General features: G+C 36.0%; 1 protein-coding gene across 1 annotated transcript; it reads right to left on the bottom strand.

The window, feature by feature from the left end:
* Positions 1–257: 257 nt before the first annotated feature.
* On the bottom strand, positions 258–5,866 carry alkbh7 (alkB homolog 7). Its single transcript, XM_007239177.3, has 4 exons — positions 5,443–5,866; positions 3,761–3,934; positions 3,072–3,196; positions 258–1,271 (listed from the first exon to the last, which is right to left on the bottom strand). Exons 1-4 carry the CDS (start codon positions 5,773–5,775, stop codon positions 1,151–1,153), a joined length of 753 nt encoding a protein of 250 aa, XP_007239239.3. The 5' UTR covers positions 5,776–5,866; the 3' UTR covers positions 258–1,150.
* Between the last annotated feature and the right edge of the window lie 14,571 nt (positions 5,867–20,437).

Here is a 20,437-nt window from a genome sequence, read left to right as displayed (position 1 = left end):
AGTAGTATGTAAATGAGAGATTGAACAAAAAATGTTCCATCACTGCTTTTAGTAAAAACTGGACATCATTCTTTGTGACATGTTATCAACCCCGGTTGTGCTGGCATTATTGTGTTTGAGTTTAGGAACTTAATGTGTTCTCATAGGGACAATTTGAGTTTTAAAAATGCTACTGGAGACAGAATAAACTATTTGTTTTCATAAATACCAAGATAGGCCTTAACAGAGCCTAAATCTCAAAGTGCCACACAAGGAAGTATTTCTGTATTTTTACTCAAGTAGAAATACAGCTTTGTAACTGCAACTCTTATAATAATCATATTCACATACAGGGGTTGAACAATGAAATTGAAACCCCTGGTTTTAGAGCACAATAATTTATTGTGGTGACAGACAGTTCAGGAGATTTGAGGGGCACATTGAATTCTGCCGTGATTTGATCAGCCGTGGTTTTATGTTTTTTGGATGCAATCCGGGTTAGCAGCCGAACATCCCTTTCAGACAGCTTCCTCTTACAGCGTCCACAGTTAATCCTGTTGGATGTGGTTTGTCCTTCTTGGGGGTATGCTGACATTACCCTGGATACCGTGGCTCTTGATTCATCACAAAGACTTACTGTCTTGGTCACAGATGCACCAGCAAGATGATCACGAACAATTTGTCCTCTTTTGAACTCTGGTATGTCACCCATAATGTTGTGTGCATTGCAATATTTTGAGCAGAACTGGGCTCTTACCCTTCTAATTGAACCTTCACACTCTGCTCTTACTGATGCAATTTGCAATTAATGAAGATTGGCCACCAGGCTGCTACAATTTAGCCATGAGCCTCCCACACTAAAATGACAGGTGTTTTAGTTTCATTGTCCAACCCCTGTAAGTCTCATATGTCATATTTTGCCAAATTTATTTCTACTTTTATTATAGTATAACTTTGTATACTTCACAAACGACTTGCTCTTACTTACAGTTGAATATTTTCACAAGCCCCATTTTCTCATTACCCTCATTGCCGTTAAAGTCTAAGAACAAAATGAGAATTTAGCAGCTATATTCCATATATCCAATTTGAAAACTTCTTCATACCAGCCAGAGACTGTGTTTCACTGTCCTTCCAAGATAATACATAAAAGTCCTCCACCTTTAGCCATCTAAACAGGAAGGTTTCTGCAAATAACAGAGATCCGCCGCTGGCGAGGCACTCTCTGTCCTAAGAAATAAGAATCTGCATCCTTCAGGATCTCGTGTGTGAACTTAAAGCGTGCTTCATCCCTGTGGAGGAAAAAAACACAATTTAGAAAAAAAAGTCTGTCTAAATCTAAGGTCAATTATCTAACAATGTAAAAAACAAAAAATAAAATATATTTACTACTTAATAATATTTGAAGTACCATATAAATCTCATGTAGCTGTTAAAGCATGCTATTCACATTAGTCCACACAGATAAAATGTATAGACCGGGAATTTAACCAGAGAGTATGAATGGAAACCAAAACCAAACATTAAATGTTGTGAGGTGAACATAGTATTACATGCTGCGTGGACCCCACTAATCACCGTTTGACATTTAAAGACAGGTGCTTAAGATCTGAAAGCAGATGATTTCACACCATGCTGAGATGTGTGTGTTTGTGTGTTGTCCTCACACATTAATTACATGAAGTGAAATATATAATATTTTCTGCATCTCAGATCTGCATTTCTATCAAAAACTAAGGCCCAATCCCATTTCACCCCTTACCCCTACCACTTAGCCCTATCCCTCTGTTTTGTACAAGCACACCTAGGGGTAGGGGTATCCCGATATTTGGCAGGCTGGAATGGTGGCACAAGTGACCAAAGAAACCCACACATTTGAGTATTTTCCTTGTTAAAAATGATGATAAACACTATATTAGCCCATATTTTAATGTGTAGTTTTAATGTTTTATTGCCATTTTCTTTAAAACAAGCATAAGAAAATTCACTAGTAGTCTCAGTAGCTAGCTAACGCTTCTGCTCCACCTTAAATGGTGCAACAGACACTGCAGTGTACTGCAGCATTTACTAAGGTGGAATAGAAAAAGAAAATAAAAGTTTATATAAGCTAATTTCAGCTCCCCATCACAGAGGAATTAAGGAATGAACAATAATAATTATTGCTGTACCACCTGTGTGCTTGCAGCGAGCTGTGTGCTTCTTTGGTGGCGCTGTTCTACACTGTGCGCTTCTACACAGCGCTCCGCAGTGCCTCTAGTGGTGTGGCGGTATGAGAGAAATGCATACCGGTTTTAAATCCCCCTCCGGTTTTAAATCCCTCTCCGGTATACCACCTGGCACTAGCTATAGGTGTATCTGTATTGGATGAAAAAAGATTGTCCCAGTTCCTATGGGGAGGTTTCACCTTTTCCCCTAGAAACAGAATTACACCTCAAAAACAAAAGAGAAATGAGACTGAATCTAAATATCATCTGAGACTACCCATTGATGCTGAATTCTAGTCTGGTCTCAACCCAAGACCCACATTTTTCATGGTCATTAAGTCATGACCCACTTTTACAGAACACAAACCAAACAAATTTATTTTTGAAAAATAGCCTTCAAAAAACAATTTAAACATACATGCTCATTCAAAGTAAATTTAAGATTTATTTTTTAAATAAACTGATGAGGGAAATCACAACTACATATATAAAAGTTACTACAATAAGGTTAAATATTAAAACTGCACAAAGCTGTCTGTGACCCCACCCCAGAACGTGTCCATGACCCACCAGTTGAGAATCACTGTTCCTGACTGCTCGGAGCCAATTAAAACCGATCCATTTACATACAATATCTTCACACTTAAAAGCCCAGTAACAAAAACAGCATGTTTACCCAAGAGACACAGGTTAAAAATAGCCATGTAAATAGCCATGTACATCAGAGATAATGAGAGGTTGAAAAACAAAAGTTCCCATGTATATTAGTACTCATATTTACTATATGAAAACAATCAATCTAATGAAAACTGAACATTAAAAAAAAAAAAACTAAAAAAGTTTGTTTGCTGGAATATCACTTGAAGACTGAAGGAGAGCGGTTTTTACCTCAGTATGTAGAGAGAACGTCGACTTAAAAGCAGATCCACCCATTCTGCAGAGTTATCCTCCAAAACCAACCGCATAACACTGTCAGATAGAAGACTGAGCCCAGCGATGGTGCTTCCACAAAACTGGAAAGACACGTATAAGTTGTATATTGAAAACAGCCACACTTCTAGGGCAAGGTTCTAGGGCAAAGCTTTTCAGTGGTAGAGAACATCTTCTGCCATATCAGTTCAAACCCCCTCTCTGTTATTCTATTATATACAGCTCTGGAAAAAAATGAGACTACTTCAGTTTCTGAATCAGTTTCTCTGATTTTGCTATTTACAGGTATTTGTTTGAGTAAAATTAACATTATTGTTTTATTCTATGAACTATAAAATACAAATATTGTCGTTTAGAGCATTTATTTGCAGAAAATAATAAACAGCTAAAATAACAAAAAAAGAAGCAGAGGTTAAGACTCCAAATAATGCAAAGAAAACAAGTTCATATTCTTAAAGTTTTAAGAGTTCAGAAATCAATATTTGGTGGAATAACCCTGGTTGGTTTTTAATCACAGTTTTCATCCTCTTGATTATATTCCAGAGGTTTTTTTTTTTTTTTTTTTTTAAGTGCTCTCTTAATTTTTACAGAGCTGTATGTGTTCAAAGCTTTAGAAAAGCCTCTTAAACCTCTTAAAGAGGACACACCTTTACACTGTCCACATGAGGTTTGATGTAGCCGGCTTTGTCGAGGTCCAAGACATGCACAGGCCCCAGCAGGGGACTGCCTTCTGGAAAAGCCACGCCTCTAACACGGCTCAACAGACCGGTACAAACACTTCCCCACTGCGCCCGCTCCGTCTCCCTGTAACCATGAATTGCCTGAGTGGACAATAAAAACGATAATATTACTGATACTGCATAATAACCAGCTGTTATAACCAGCTGGACTGGAGCATCTCTAAAGCAGCAAGGATGTTCCCGTCACAGTGGTTCAAGGTGGAACAATCCACAAACCAGCAACAGTGTGTTGGGCACCCAAGGCTCATTGATGAGCAAGGACTACAAAGGTTAATCCACCCCTTTCTGAACTGATAGAAAAGCTACTCTAAACAGCATACAACATGCATATAAAGTGCCTATGCTAACCCCGGGCTACCTTCAACAATAGACTTTAAAACTAGACCTTGATGGAACAGAAGAATGTAATCTGTACATATTTCCTCATTGCCTACATATATTACCTTGTGATCATGACCTTTTTTATGTTGTCACATTAAATTGTTATGTGATTTAAATTTTCATGTTACATTAATAAAACAAATCTGCCTTAATGTGTTTCTTACAATTAAAGTGTTTAATATGTATGAAGCAATCATAAATCATACAGTGATGAGTTTGAGAGAAAGACGGTAAGATGCTTCAGGGGTTGTGTGAATTAATCATCCATACGACTGGTTCCCAGTTGGGCTGCCCATACAGGCCTCAAATGGGCAGCATGTTATACTAGTGCAGTTCAAAAAACATAATTGAAAAGTTACTTTATTTCAGTAATTCAATTCAAAATGTAAAACTCATATTATATATAGATGTATTATACACAGTGTGGTCTATTTCAAGTGTTTATGTATTTTGTTGTTGATGATTATGGCTTACAGCCAATGAAAACTCAAAAATCTGTGTCTTAGAATTTTTTTATTTTATATTAGACCAATTGAAACTTTTGGCAGTGTGGGCAGTGTGTCCTCCTGGAAAATGAAATCCGGATCTCCATAAAAGTTGTTAGCAGAGGAAAACATGAAGTGCTGTAAGATTTTCTGGGGAAAAAATGCACTTTTTTAAATACTTGATAATAAAACACAGTGGAGCTACACCAGCAGATGACATGTCTCTCCAAACCATCACTGATTGGTGGAAACTTCACACTAGAGCTCAAGCAGTTTGGACTGTGTGTCTCTCCACCCTTTCTCCAGACTGTGGTCTCTTGATTTACAAATGAAATGTAAAATTTACTGATGATTAATGATGGTTTGGAGAGTCATATCTATTGTCAAAGTTGCCTGCTGACAACTTTTATGGAGGTGCAGATTTCATTTTCCAGCAGGACTTGGTGCACTGCACACACTGCCAAAAATATCAGGTGGTCCTATTAGATATTCTAATTTTCTGACACTGATTTATGGGTTTTCATTGACTGTAAGCCATAATCATTAACAATACAAGAAATAAATACTTAACATAGATCACTCTGTATGTAACACATCTATATAATATATGAGTTTCACATTTTAAACTGAATAACTAAAACAAAGTAACATTTTTAATGATATTCAAATTTTCTGATATGCACCTGTATATGTTATAGCTAGTGCTAATAGTCCTTAACGTACGTCATCCCAGTGGTCGAACTCGTATCTCTTTTTCTTCAGTCCTGGCTCGAGCTCCTGAAGAAGGGCGTTCTCCTCTTCCTCAGTGATGAAGTTCTGCCTCACCTCCACGCGTCCCTGCACTGTGTGTAAAACAGCTGCAGTGGATCCACAGAGCCAGCTGTGCTCTCCTGCTCTAAGCCCCTGTACTGCAGCACTGCCCGACACTGCCCTGAGCCCAGCTCTGCCCTCACACTGCCTCACAGTCCTCCACACCAGCCCGAGCCCCAGCACCATCCCTACGCGCACTGAGCGATAAACAGACATTACTGCACTCAGTTCAGCGAGATTTAACATATCTACAGGACACCGCCAGCACGGGCAGCGCCATACTGGAACCGCTGTGCACTCTGGGAAATGTAGTTTGAGCTATTACTCCGGCCTCTCCACGAAGCGCCCCCTTCTGTACTGGAGCAGGTACTGTATTACATAGACATCTTGTACGTGGCCGCCATATTGGAGGAGGCAACCCTGCGCCCCCAGTGCATTAATTTACACTTCGGAAGGTGATTAATACACTTATAAAAATCACAACTACCAATTTATACCCGATTTTCTCAAGGTTTGGTTTGTTACAAACAGCAGAGATGTAGTAATGATACAGGACAATGTTACACATTAGAAATACCTGCTTTCATTCTGAAATACTTTGTATTATGCTCTTTAACAAAGAGAGAGAGAGAGAGAGAGAGAGAGAGAGAGAGAGAGAGAGAGAGAATTTATATATATATATATATATATATATATATATATATATATATATATATATATATATATATATATATATATATATATATATAGTATGTATATAATGTGTGTATTTACAGACAAACCAAGTAGGGGTGGGAATCTTTTACTATCTCACGATTCGATTCGATTCCGATTTTGGGGGCCACGATTCGATTCAAAATCGATTTTTGATTCAAAACGATTTGATTTATAAAAATTTCTGCTTCTGGCTTATGAATCTTATTGAAAAAAAGCCTCCATAATATACACTGGTCCTGGAGAAGGTAATGTGTTACAAAAACAATAAAATGTGCAGGAATGTGGGTCTTCAGTGACAGAGGAATCACTGGGATATCACAATGACGTTAATGAACAATAAATAAATAATAAATAACACTGCTTTATTACCAGGCTACTAGCGGTGGTGTGTAGGTGACGCTGCTGGGCTGATGTGATGATAGCAGTGAAGCGCTAAAGTTCAGGAGCAGCTGCTGATTAACTAGTTAATTTTAGGCCGTTGTATTTCTTCAGAAAGGGGGCAGGAGGTGGAGAAATTAATTCATATTGTCCATTCCTTAATTCCTCTGTGATGAGGAGCTGAAATTAGCTCTGATTAGCTTATTGTTATTTTTCCGTTCCGCCTTAAATGCTGCAGCCCGCTGCCACCTGTTGCATTATTTAAGGTGGAACTGGAAAGTTAGCTAGTTAGCTAGCTAACAGAAACGGAAACTAACTACTAGCGATCTTTTTTATGCTTGTTATGAAGCATTCTGCCATAAAACATTAAAACTACACGTTAATCTAAGGTAATATAGTGCTTGTTCTGCCATCTTACCGGTGATTCTCATACACCTACGCTCTGTGTGGGTCTGACGGTAAGTTCAAACTGCAGCGGCCACTTGTCGCTTTGGGCAGTGGGAGGCGGAGCGAAAAACGCTTCGTGCCGCTGCAGTGTGAACTTACAGTGAGGGGTAGGGCCAAGGGAAGAAATGGGATTGGACCTTAGAATCGATTTTGGGACATTTTAAATCGATTCTGAATCGTAGTAAATGAGAATCAAGATTCTTATGTGAATCGATTTTTTGGCACACCTCTAAAACCAAGTCTCCCTGAAGCTGTGGGAGTCTCCCTGAAATCAGCTTTTGCAACTTGGGATGTATTTATGTATTTATGTATATATATATTTGTATATATGTGTATGTCTGTACATATAAATATAAAATCTATTAATTTATACAGTTATTAATATGCCATACCATATGTCTGTCTTTGTTAAAAAGCATAAAACAGTAGTATTTTAGCATGAAAGCACATATTTGTAATGTGTGACGGCATCCTGAATCATAACTGCATCTCTGTTGTTTGTAACAAACCAAACTGTGTGGAAATCGGGTAACAATTGTTTGTTATTATTATAGGTGTATTAAAGACTTTCCAAATAGTAAATTAAAGCACTTCAGAAGTGAAGAACTCCTACAATGAAGAATAGTATAGACTTAACCAGGGTGCACATTACGGGGGGTATTGATTAGATCCCCCCCAATTAAGACTTCCACACCCCTAAAAGGTAAAAACATTTATATAAACTTGTTACATATAATGTTAAATACTACAAAAACAATGCAGTATCTATGCCTGGAAGACTATTGTGACACGATTTCAACCCCCCCTAAAGTGGATCATACCATTATTCCACGTTAATAATCATTCCTCTCGTTTACCTGCAGCTGGATCATTATTGGTCAGGTGTGTTTAAGTTAAGGTGCGCGAGCTGCTCGAGCTACAACATTACGTGTAAGTAGCGCTATCTACTTAGCTTTCTTTAATATGCACTTTAAACACACTTTTCCTTACATAAATAACTCACATGAATTTGCTATTCCACCTTAAATGCTGCTAATTTTCCATTCCGCCTTAAATGCTGCTGTGGCTGCAGATACTCTTTTGGGCGCTTTTAAGGTGGAACAGAACATTCAAATGGGAATCCAGGTTCTGTTTTATATGGACTGTTTGTGATTTCTGCACACCCTAAGTAGAAATATGTAAAACTCTTAAAACACTTTATCATCTACTACAGTCTAAAGATGGAACTGTGTTTTACCGTAGAGAACATTTGTTTTTAATGCAGGGAAACTGTTAAGGTGGAGTGAAAATGTGTTTTAAGGCGAAAGGGAAATGTGAACAAGAAACTAAATGCTTCATACACTGCAATAAATACACCTAGTGAGGAATTAGTTACTCATATGAGTAATTTTACAGTAAACTGGTATATTACAATTTTTATGGTAATATTTTATTTTATTAGGCTACTTTGAAAATTAACAATAGCCAAGCTTTTTAAAAGGCATTAGCCAACCTATATAAATGCATTCCTACATCTCCCCTTAATATTTAATATTGTAGTCCTAGTGTCAAAATATGTGGATGAGATGGGACATAAGCCATTTCTACAGGGATTTTCAGCTACATTGTTATTTTCTATTTATTAAGAATTAAATACTGTACTGGTTTCCATTTACACCCCAAAGAAATTCTTGACTCCAACAATTATCATAGTATAATTTGCACCCTGAACTAGATGTAAGTCTATACTTATTCTCTCCAAACCATCACTGATCATCAGTAAATTTTACATTTCATTTGTAAATCAAGGGGAGTCTGGAGGAAGAGTGGAGAGACACACAGTCCAAACTGCTTGAGGTCTAGTGTGAAGTTTCCACCAATCAGTGATGGTTTGGAGAGACATGTCAACTGCTGGTGTTGGGCCACTGTGTAATATCAAGGTTATTTATCAAGATGTGGATTTCCTTTTCTAGTAGGACTTGCCACCTGCCCACACTGCCAAAAAAGTACCAATTTGTCTTATATAATATTTCAATTTCCTCTGGGGTCTGGTAAACCTGGAACACATTCTGTATGGATATATAGTGTTCTCTAGTCACTACTTACTACTACTACTTACTTATGTAGAAATATAGACAATAGGGTTTAAAATACTTCTAGAACTGAAGTAAACTCAAGCTTTTTACGTAAAAAGTTTTAAGTAAAAGTGTAAAAGTAATGTTTTTCTTAAACTGCTTAAAGTATAAAAGTCATTTAAGGGGAAAATGCCATTAAGGAGGATCTTAGACAACACCACAGGATCCTATAGTGCACTGTCATGCATACTTCCCTCCAAATAACTCAATTTTAGTTTCATCAGTTCACAGCTCCTTGTTCCAAAATGAAGCTGGCTTGTCCAAATGTGGTTTAGCATACCTCAAGTGACTCTGATATCTGATGATGTTGATGTTGAAGGTCTTTGGAGCTGGCCTGTGGGTTGATTAAAAAATTAAGGCTATGCATGTCATATAAACGTGTGTTAAATGCATTTACAAGTATTTTAAAATAATATTCTTAAGTGTTTAATGTGTTATTTGGAATAAAAAATGAATTTGAAATACATATAATTTGTAATACATATATATAGAGAAATATGTGCCCATATACTTATTTTCTATAGGGGCACAATCATCTGTTTCATAACTATTGTGAACTGACTAATGCTGATTATCTAGGAGGGTCATTATGGTCTGTTTGCACTAGAGGGCGCTGTTCACTCAATCATCACATGCGAGGAAAAAACTATATGCATTTTTAAAACGTACAGCAGGTCGTTCTCTAAATATTTTTAAGGTAAGATGGTGGTTGGCTTTTAATAAGAAGTTATCACAAAATAATATAGTGGGGCCACAAGATAGGTTTGTAGCAGTTACAAAATAATACTAAAAAAAATAAATGCATTTCGAACAGACAAAATAATATAGTATGTTGTGAGCTCAGTGTACTATTCTGTGGGCTTAATGTATATTCTCATGTCCTTCAAATTAATTTTATGGTTTATTAGAATTTTAAGAAACTACAGGGGTTGTGTGAATTAACAGTGCCCTCTTTGGGAAATAAGTGGCACAAACCAATAATTTGAAAAAACAAATAAACTAACTCTTAAATATAAAGGTGCATAATTTTGTGAGTGTAATGTGAATGAACACACAGTATTAAACACAGGTAAACACAAGTATGGAAAACCATTTAACCATTTACATTTGTTTGGAGTTTCTAGGAGCTCTAATAACCATGCAAGGTCTGACAGACCACCAAATTTACCCCTTCAGGTAAACAGCATTTTCACATTAGAGAGACAGAAGAACATTAGGCTCCAGTCCACAGGTGTTTCTATTTCAATCAAACATTCGCATGCCAAAAAGCCCATATACAACTTTGAGAATAAATGTATAACGTATATAATGTTCTACTGACTAAAATGTCCTAACTGGGTAAAAAAAAGGAAAAATGGAAAACTCCTTGAAATAATAATGAAACAAAAAACAAAGACTGAAATGTGTACTGTAAGAAAATGGAAGTCTATGGAAAAACCATTGGTAGCATTTGGTCATTTAGGCAGACCATAAAGTGTGCCAGTATGCAGTACTGACACTTCTACATTTTACTACTCAGTCATTTTACTATTCATTTATTATACCAAGACTTTACACAAGCTGCCAGTCCTGAGTCCATCTCAAGTCCTGTCTATTCCTCACTACTTATTGACAAACAAACTGTTAAAAAAATGAATCTACACAGCAGAACCAATCAGAATGTCTATTTTATTTGGGGGTGGTGCAAAAGAGAGTTAAAGTTATAAGCAGAATCAACCAGAATTTTTAACAAGGGGTGGAACTCCCAAACTGTCATTCCCATAAATGTCTGATTTTGTGAGAAAAAGCCTCCAGCTCAATTAATTCAGTAAAGCATGTAAATTCACATTTCAAAGTGCAAAACAAGATTGAGATGTTTGTTACATTGTGTTCTTTTAGTTGAGATGGTTTTGGATAGTTTTGTGTGCACTAACAAACTTTGCTATGCCCTGTTGTCATGACTTACGGGAGGCAGATTTCAGCATCACAGCAGTTCTTTTTTTATCTTCTTTTATTCTTTTAATTTAAAGGTTGACAATTTTCAGCTTCAATTTTCTATAATTGGTCCGAAAATCTGAATCATCCTAGATTCCTGAGTCACAACACCTTCCACACCTGAGTTTTTTTTGGTTTGGATCAACTTCAAAAGTCCTAATGTCTGGACCAAACAAGATCACACTAAGCTGAGTAACATTTTTTGAATTTTACTTCAGGCAGTGCACTTAGGGCTTGCTGTGAGTACTCTGCTCGACCAGCCGAGCTTCTCCCGACTTTCAGCTTAGTGTAAGATGTAGCTGAAAGGTGTTTACTGTAGCAGTATCAGAAAGTACTTTCAGTCAGTTGAGTGACTGACAGGTGATTCACGACTGGCTGCTTAGCAGCGAGCAAAAACACACAAGCACAAACTCCACATTGACTAGTTTTCCTCATCAATTAAGGCAACTGGCTGTAATGACTGTAATCACCCTTAATTGTAATGGTCAGACAGGGCTGTTTATAGCAGTAAGAGGGCATTAGGCAGTCTGTAACTCAGAGATTTACAGCCGCTGGAGGCCGAGTGCTGACACACTACAAGGCGCGAGGGGAAGGGCTGTATGTCTAGCCTCACTTCTTCTGGTCTAGTCTTTCAACCTGCACCCTGTAGTGTGGTATTATGTTTAATGTTGTAGCCACACATTCTTACTAATTTTGATATCGAAGTATCTGTGTTAGTGATGCACTGAAATGAAAATTTCTGATCAAAACCAGGACAAAGCACAAATTAACATTTGGCTGAAGGTTAAATACCAAATATCAAACAAAGTTGATAACTATTGCCACTAGTGCCACTATTTTCACCACTGAATACATTAAAAACCATATTAGACACTTTTTTTTAATATCCCAGTTGACATATCAACAAAGCACAACAAATTAACTACAACAGCAGTGTCATTCTAACTATAAATGTACCTTAGTAGTGCCATTTTAGTCTGTACAGTATTGAGCAAATGTTTTAGGCACCTGTGGGAATTTAAGTAAAGAAAAAGCTTCTTATCTGTGAAGTAAGTGTTTATTATCTCAGTAAAACTTAAACTAGCATTACAATAAATACAAACAGCAATTTTACAAAAAGCAGAACAGCTTTTACAGCCCAGTTTTCCTTAAAACATCTCCTAATCTGTCCCTCTCATCTGAGTTTAATAGAGTTATTATTTTGTTTAATTATATTAATCAACACTTGGTTTGGTAAATTGGTAAACCGAGTGAACTGCTGATGGAACTGAACATAATATACACATGCTTGCTGAGGAGCATCCAGGAGAAATCTACACTTTGTTCTTCAACTTGGCTCGCAGGATATAGCATACTTGTAGTAAAAAATGAGAAATCCTTGTTAAGTTTTACATATGTTTGAATCATATGTGGTGCTTTTTTTTTACTGTAAAAACACTCAGTATCACAGTATTGCTGAGACAAATGGATTAGTATAGTGTAGTTTATCTATATATATTTCAGTAGTGCTATTTTAATCATATATTTACTTTAGCAGTGCAATGTGCAATCAGCTGTTCTACTGAAGTCACATTTATCTAAGTAGCTAACTTGGAATTTGCAAAGAAAAGGGCAGTCAGTTTTTGGTAAAGTTATTCAGCTAATGCTACTATGCTAGTCCTGCACAGCTCATATTGTAAACTGGTACAAAGCATGGTACGGAATGCTGAACACTTTATTTAATTTAATATATATGAGTAATAAAGTGTAAAAAAGAACTTAAACCTGCACTTTTTCCCAGGCTCTCCCTGCCAGCCCCCTCTCTTACTCCCTGCCCACTCTGTACGCAGCAGCACTCAGGCAGGCAGGCAGCACTGCTGGTGCCTGGAGGAGGAGGTTGGTGGATTGTGGGTTTGCTGTCACTGCAAAGAAATCATAATGTTCGAGGAAATACTGCATTATCACTGCATTATGAGTCAGTGTTCTCTCTAAATTATTTGGCCCTTTCACTTTTTCTGCCAAACGCCAAAAGCTTTTTTCTTTTTGTCACTTATATAAGCCAAATATATAAGTTATTATTGATCTAAGTGTATATGTGTTATTGATATACAGTAAATGTAATTGTAAGTAAATAAGTAAGCAAAATTTTGATGCATTTGTCTGATCTGAGTTCATGCATAGGTAGCTGGTAATCAAGAAATTAACAGCTAAAATAAGAGATTTGGTCAAAATTAACTGCAAAATGGTAAAATAAAAAAAAAAATTGTCTAGAGAAAGATGAACTAATTTGCATAATGTCTTGAACTGTGGAACAGTGGGTCTGTGCGTCCTGGAATGATCAATCTCCATATGATACCTATGGGATGAGTGTGGGGATGGATGATTTGAGGTGGTGATCATCTTTAATTCTTCCTGACCTCACTAATGTTCTTGTAACTGAAGACAATCAAATCCTCGCAGCAATGATCCAAAATCTAGAAGAAAGCCTTGTCTAGATACAAGAGACAGTTACTCCAACAAAAGCAGCATTACTCTTTTTTTAATACCTGTGACTCTGGAAGAAACAATTAATGTACTAAATAAATAAATATAAAAATACTTTTGACTATACATTGTTTTTTTAAATGTCTAATTTATATACTTAGTCTCATTTTTGTCCACCCAAAAACACATGGCTGTGTTTACACAACAGTGTTAGAGAATAATAGTCATCATTACAGAATTAAATCTTAACTGCAGCTACAGACTACAGGGTTGCAAGGACACGAGTTCTTTTTGCACACTCATGCATCAGAGGGCCTTTTCCCAGTAGATCTGAAAGACAGCAGCTGCTCTGTGGAACACAGGAAATCACTGGAGCTCCAAGACGGCACATGTTGGTCATGTGACTGCACACTGCTGTATTGATTGTAATATAAGTAAAGCCTACTGCATTATTTTCCACCCCCACTGAGCAGATAACACAGGAATGTCAACTGAATCTATAGCATACAATCCGCCATAACATTAAAACTGCTTGCATTGTAGTGTGTCAAAATATTAGCAGTAGAACCTTTAGGTCCAGTAAGCTGTGAGGTTGGGCCATCATAGATCATAATCAATAAGCTGTGGGCACCCATGACCCAGTTGTTGGTTTGCTGACTGTCCTTCCTTGCAGCTCTTTCAGAAGGTACTAAACACTGCATACTAGGAATACTACTTTAGAGATGCTAATACCTTAATGAGAAATATACCTACTGTACATAAAACATAATGAGACAAGAACTGTTATTGTGTCCCATGACTTTTGCCATGTCCATTGGAATATAAAGAATGCGGCACTGACCTGTGGTTATGCATGTGTCTCCTGCATTGAACGATGAGTTGTTTGTCTTACAGACAATTCTAACCAGACACCATTTGTGTCAATCGTTAACACCTACTTCTCTGTCTACTGTAGATGCTAATGCCTTTTATGGTGTATACCTGGTACACATGTGACATGATGGATCATGGACTGTCAAATGCTCGCAAAACTTAAGAAATGCAATGTCCCATCCATCTGGCACCAACTATCAGGCATCTCCCCAACTCAAAATTTTGGACACACCTTCTCATTCAATGTTTTTATTTTTTAAAGCCATCCTGACTATGAAAGAACACATAAAGAATAAAGTGTCAAAAAACTAAAATACTAATTTCTGGGATGCTGTTAACTTGTGGTTTATAAAGCTGTTACTCTGATGAACCTATTAACTTCCGGTGTGGTCCTGGTCAGAGCCAATTTCATCATAACGTCTTTGATAGTTATGAAGTTATTGAAATGTTTCTAATTGACTGCCCTACATTTCTTAAAGTCATTTTTTTCTGTACTTAGTGGAGTAGTTCTTGCCATAAAATGGATTAGAACATTACTCAAATATGTTTACTGTATACCAACTCTACTTTGAAGAATGTAAAATATAAAACATATTCTGGTTGGTTTAACCCTTTCTTGTGTACTAAATTACGTATGTTTTTCTTCGTATTTTAGATGACTTTAGTAATAATCCAAATTTTAAAATATTAAACCACTAAATTTGAGGTGTGAAGAGAATGCTGCAAAGTCTGATTGTAGTTCATATTGTTAGATAGTTGCTGAGGTGTTGCTACGGTATTGCTAGTGTTTGCCCAGATGCTGCTATAGGTGGTTGATAACAAGCAATTGCAAGCATATTGCTAGGCAGTTGCTAAGACAATTCTATGGTATAGGTGTTGGTTGCTGAAATGTTGTTAAGTGGTTGCTAAAGTGTTGCTAGGTGATTACTAACAATAAGCTGCAAATGTGTCAGTAAGCAGTTGCTAAGGTGTTGTTTTGGCTTAGTGGTTGCTACAACAAAGTGTAATTTTAGCTTAATTTGCATTCTGTCTAATTATTCAGTACAAAGCATTAAAATAAAAATAGAAAAACATTAGAAAAGCGTAGTAGAAATAACATATTTATAACGATACTCTTGGCGATATGACAAAATATAAAAAATTACATAAATTCAAAAATAAAAAATATTCAAAAATACATAAATTCTCTTATTGCAAAAAATATAAAATGTAACTAAGATATAAAAAATGTCAAGAATTTTCCTCAAATTGTAACAGAATTATGCACTTCAAAAATCTCCAAATATCCAGGATTGAAGTAAAATGAATTATACTGTACAGACATAATCTGACTCTAGTTAATATATAATGGGAAATAAGAACATTGAGAATTTCCCTTTCTTAAAATATCAAATAAGTAGTACCCTCATGTGATAATTAGGGGTGGCTGATATGTAAGGGTATAATATCGTTCACGATATTCCAAAATGCATACAATACGATATGGCCCATCCCTTTTGCCAATATCAATAAATGTTACCATATCCAGAGTGCCAAAAATGGGTAGGTGAGGTTTAAAGAGCCCCATCTACTTCCATTGCAATGATGAGTGGTGTTTTGGGAGCTAACCCACAGCTAACCATCCAATATATCCAATTTAGTTTAGTATTAACTAAATAATGTTACTGACACATATGTTCCATTGTTTTTTTTAACTAGCCAGTAAATGTGTAACTTGTTACATCAGTAGGTCTCTCTGTGTCTTTATGAAGCTGAGGTTTATTGAACAGCTAAAACTTTAAGTATACAATTTAACTGGAATTGCAGACTAATAACTGGACCTGTGGTCATCATATTTAATATTCCAGTATTATTGCCCAGAAGGAAGTACACTTCCTTCCTGTAACAATCAAGCTAATTTCACCGCTTCATTTGATATTTTGCAGTGCAAAATACCCTAATTACTGGGAATGTCTTGTCTACAGTACTGTTAAAACATAGTTAACTACCTATGTAGAGCCTGGGAATTATACATTATTGTAGTAGCAAACAATGCCAACCCTCTTGTTATTCTTCAGAATAAAGATTAATCATATATGTAAGTTCTTAGATTAAAATCACATTTTATTCAAACAAATTGAATATTCAGTAAATGAGTAAAAGAAATGTTTGAAATGCAGTTTTAAAGAATGTAAATTGCCAATATTGTTACCATCAAGCAAAAACCTTGTATCTCAATGTTTTGTTGTCTTTCATTTTTATAACATTTGAATCTAGCATGTCATGATGAATGGACCAAAAGATGTAACAAAACGTTTTATGCTTTTTACACAATGCCAAACTGTAAATAACCCTGCTTCAAATCAAGTATACACTGTATGTCCAAATGCTTGTACACACTCCTCCTAATGTACATCTTCAGTTGCACAGTGCACACATGCAGCTTGTATTTTTGTATTTTTAGATTTCAAAGGCAGGTGTTCCAGGACTTTTGCATTGTTACATATCTACGATGCTGTGTGTACATATCTAAAATGGTGTGTATTCAATGTGTTTTCACAATAGAATACTGGTTTATTAAATGACAGTAAAAGACAACTATCTCTTCATGGTGATAGGGCATGCAGAAGATATATTTCTGAATAGATATATTTCAGTTTTTCCTCTGTGCTTTCCTGTCTTTGTTTTTCTACTTCATGGCGAAAGCTCTGCATGGGTCGGGGCAGAAAAACGACAGGCTTAGAGACAGGTGCAGTGAGGCTGAAGGCTGAATGGTGGCTTTCTTAGCAGCGCTTGGCCTGCTTTGGGGCTTTGAGCGATTCTGTGCTGTTTAAAAATGCATTGTGCTGCGCTTGCATCAGCCCGACCGCTCTAGCTGCCGAGCGAACAAGCCACGTGGCCTTTCCCCAAATAAACTACTCCACACGAAGAGAAATGGCCCAGTTCCCCCTCCCACACACTCACCCTATATACACACACAGCCATACTGATATACAGAGTTGGCAACATATACACCGTTTGAGATGTCATAGAATGCATGTGTTTAGTATATTAGCTGATGTTTGATGTATAAATACTGTAGAAAGTATGTGACTTTGGTTGGGGCAAAACATTTTCACTTGCAGTTTTACATGCTTATTTACTGGAGGTGTAAAAAAAAATATATATATATCAAAGTATGTCTCAAAAAATTATATACAAACAGCTCTGGAAAAAAATTAGATCACTTTTAGTTTCTGAATCAGTTTCTCTGATTTTGCTATTTATAGGTATGGGTTCAAGTAAAATGGACATTGTTGTTCTATTCTATAAACTACAGACAACATTTCTCCCAAATTCCAAATACAAATATTGTCATTTAGAGCAATTATTTTTCAATGTGAAATGGCTGAAATAACAAAGAAGATGCAGAGCTTTCAGACCTCAAATAATGCAAAGAAAACAAGTTCAAATTCATAAAGTTTTACAAGTTGAAAAATCAATGTTTGGTGGAATAACCGTAGTTTTTAATCACAGTTTTCATGATCTTGGCATGTTGTTCTCCACCAGTCTTACACACTGCTTTTGGATAACTTTATGCTGCTTTACTCCTGCTGCAAAAATTCAAGCAGTTCAGTTTGGTGGTTTGATGGTTTGTGATTATCCATCTTCCTCTTGATTATATTCCAGAGGTTTTCAATTTAGTAAAATCAAAGAAACTCTGGTCTCTTATATATATATATATATATATATATATATATATATATATATATATATATATATATATATATATATATATATATATATATTTGTGTATGTGTGTGTGTTTGTGTGTGTGTGTGTGTGTGTGTTTTGCAATACTATATACAGTATTGTTCTAAAAGTATATTTTTAATAACAGTCCAAATGTAAAAATTGATTCCTGACAGCTGTTTCACAGAAAATGGGTGGATGGATATATATATATATATCCATCCACCATGTATTTTCAAAAACACAAACAATAAGAAATAAAGGAAATCATATATACATGGTTTACTATCAACTGTAAATTGAATCAAAAGGCATAGAATTTCACATAACTCACATTGAAAACAAATAAAATATACAATTAGAGAAAATTAAATGTAATTAAAAAAATATACAAATAATTAAAATAAATAAAATAAAAAAAGCAAATTGAACAAAACAGAAATGCACTCAGAAATACTTCTATATCTTGCTGTTTAAGAAATTCTAATAATGGTCCCCATACTTTTTAAAATTTTCCTGCCCTTCCTCTGGTTATGTAAGTCAGTTTATCTAGTACAACACATGATGCCATTTCCTTTAACCACACCCTACTGCCTTCTTTGTTGGGCATACCGTTATCTTTTAGCATAGCATCTGCTTGCTTCTAAACATTAGACTTTAGCCTTTTTAGCTTCATAAAGCTTCCGCTTATGTAAATATAAAAAGCCAAAACTGTTACAAACTGAGTTATTAAGTTTAAGAATGATTCTGTTTTGCTCTGTTTTGAGGATGCCAGATTCTCTTTTTAGGAATTTCATTAATTGTAACAACAACCAATTAATGATTGAATACTTTTACAAGAAACTGAAATACAAAACCGGTCTCAAGGTTGGACACATCTCTTCTCATTCAATCTGGTTTCTTTCTTATGATTTTTTTACATTTACAATTGCAGAATTATTTTGTGAACAAAAAGTGTTCAAAACAACAAGAATATGTTTTATACTTTAGAGTACCACATTTACAGTCATATGAAAAAGTTTGGGCACCCCTATTAATCTTAATAATTTTTAGTTCTAAATATTTTGGTGTTTGCAACAGCCATTTCAGTTTGATATATCTAATAACTGATGGACACAGTAATATTTCAGGATTGAAATGAGGTTTATTGTACTAACAGAAAATGTGCAATATGCATTAAACCAAAATATGCACAAGGAGAAGCTGTATGGGAGAGTGATGCGAAAGAAGCCATTTCTGCAAGCACGCCACAAACAGAGTCACCTGAGTTATGCAAAAGCAAAAGCACACCTCAGGCAACTCTGTTTGTGGCGTGCTTGCAGAAATAGCTTCTTTCGCATCACTCTCCCATACAGCTTCTCCTTGTGCAAAGTGCGCTGTATCTTTGAAGATCTGCACACTCTTGGTTTTTAATGATTTTAATCTCAGTGTCTTCATGAGGGAGAGTCACCTGGAATAGTTTTCTCAGCGTCTTGAAGGAAGGAGTTCCTGGAGGTGCTGAACAATAGTTGCTGCTTTTCCTTCATGCTGTGAAGCTCCAGCTCATCCCAATTAAATCACCTCAAATCACCATCTCAGTTCATCAGGTTTAGATCAGGGGATTCATGTGGAGGAATAACACTTTTTTTTTACTCTTTACTACATATTTCCATATGTGTCCCTTAATTGTTCTAATGTCTTTAATATTAATCTACAGTGTAGAAAAGACATTAAATCATTAAATAAAACATTGAATGAGAAGGTGTGTTCAAACTTTTGACTTGCACTGTATATAGATCAATATTTTATGTAATATTAGACACTTGCCCATCTGTTTCTGCCTGGTTTATCAACTTCCTTCTCTTCTGTCAATCAATAAATAGAGGTCACCATAGAACCAATACCGATCTGATGTCATCTGGGTGGGTCCTCTCTCAGCACTGCAATTACAGTAGTGATGTTGTAGTGGCGTGGTTGGTTGTATGTGGTGCTAGTGCAAGTACATAATGCATAGTGATGTTTTAGGAGCTTTAATTCTTAAGTTTTTACTTGCTTGTTTTTAGCACCACCTTGCCGGTGTATTAAGTCAGCCATCTTTTAACCATCAGGTTTTAATGTTAAACCACAGAGCTTGATAGAGCTGTATATAACCGTTGACTGGATATTTTTTATGGAAGACCCATTGTCAAACTAGCAGTGATACTGCTGTGCCTCATATTCTCATAACAGTAATATCTGGTGCGCACTGATAT

Source organism: Astyanax mexicanus, chromosome 19 (assembly GCF_023375975.1).
Source record: "Astyanax mexicanus isolate ESR-SI-001 chromosome 19, AstMex3_surface, whole genome shotgun sequence".
Lineage (NCBI taxonomy): Eukaryota > Metazoa > Chordata > Actinopteri > Characiformes > Acestrorhamphidae > Astyanax > Astyanax mexicanus.
This window is presented reverse-complemented; position numbering and strand designations above follow the sequence as displayed.

Coding starts and splice junctions, on each gene's coding strand:
- alkbh7 (XM_007239177.3), bottom strand. CDS start 5,775: ATGTTAAATCTCGCTGAACTGAGTGCAGTAATGTCTGTTTATCGCTCA. Junction 3,197..3,760: donor CTCATGTGGACAGTGTAAAG/GTGTGTCCTCTT, acceptor GTGTCTTTCCAG/TTTTGTGGAAGCACCATCGC. Junction 1,272..3,071: donor CGTTCTCTCTACATACTGAG/GTAAAAACCGCT, acceptor TTTCCTCCACAG/GGATGAAGCACGCTTTAAGT.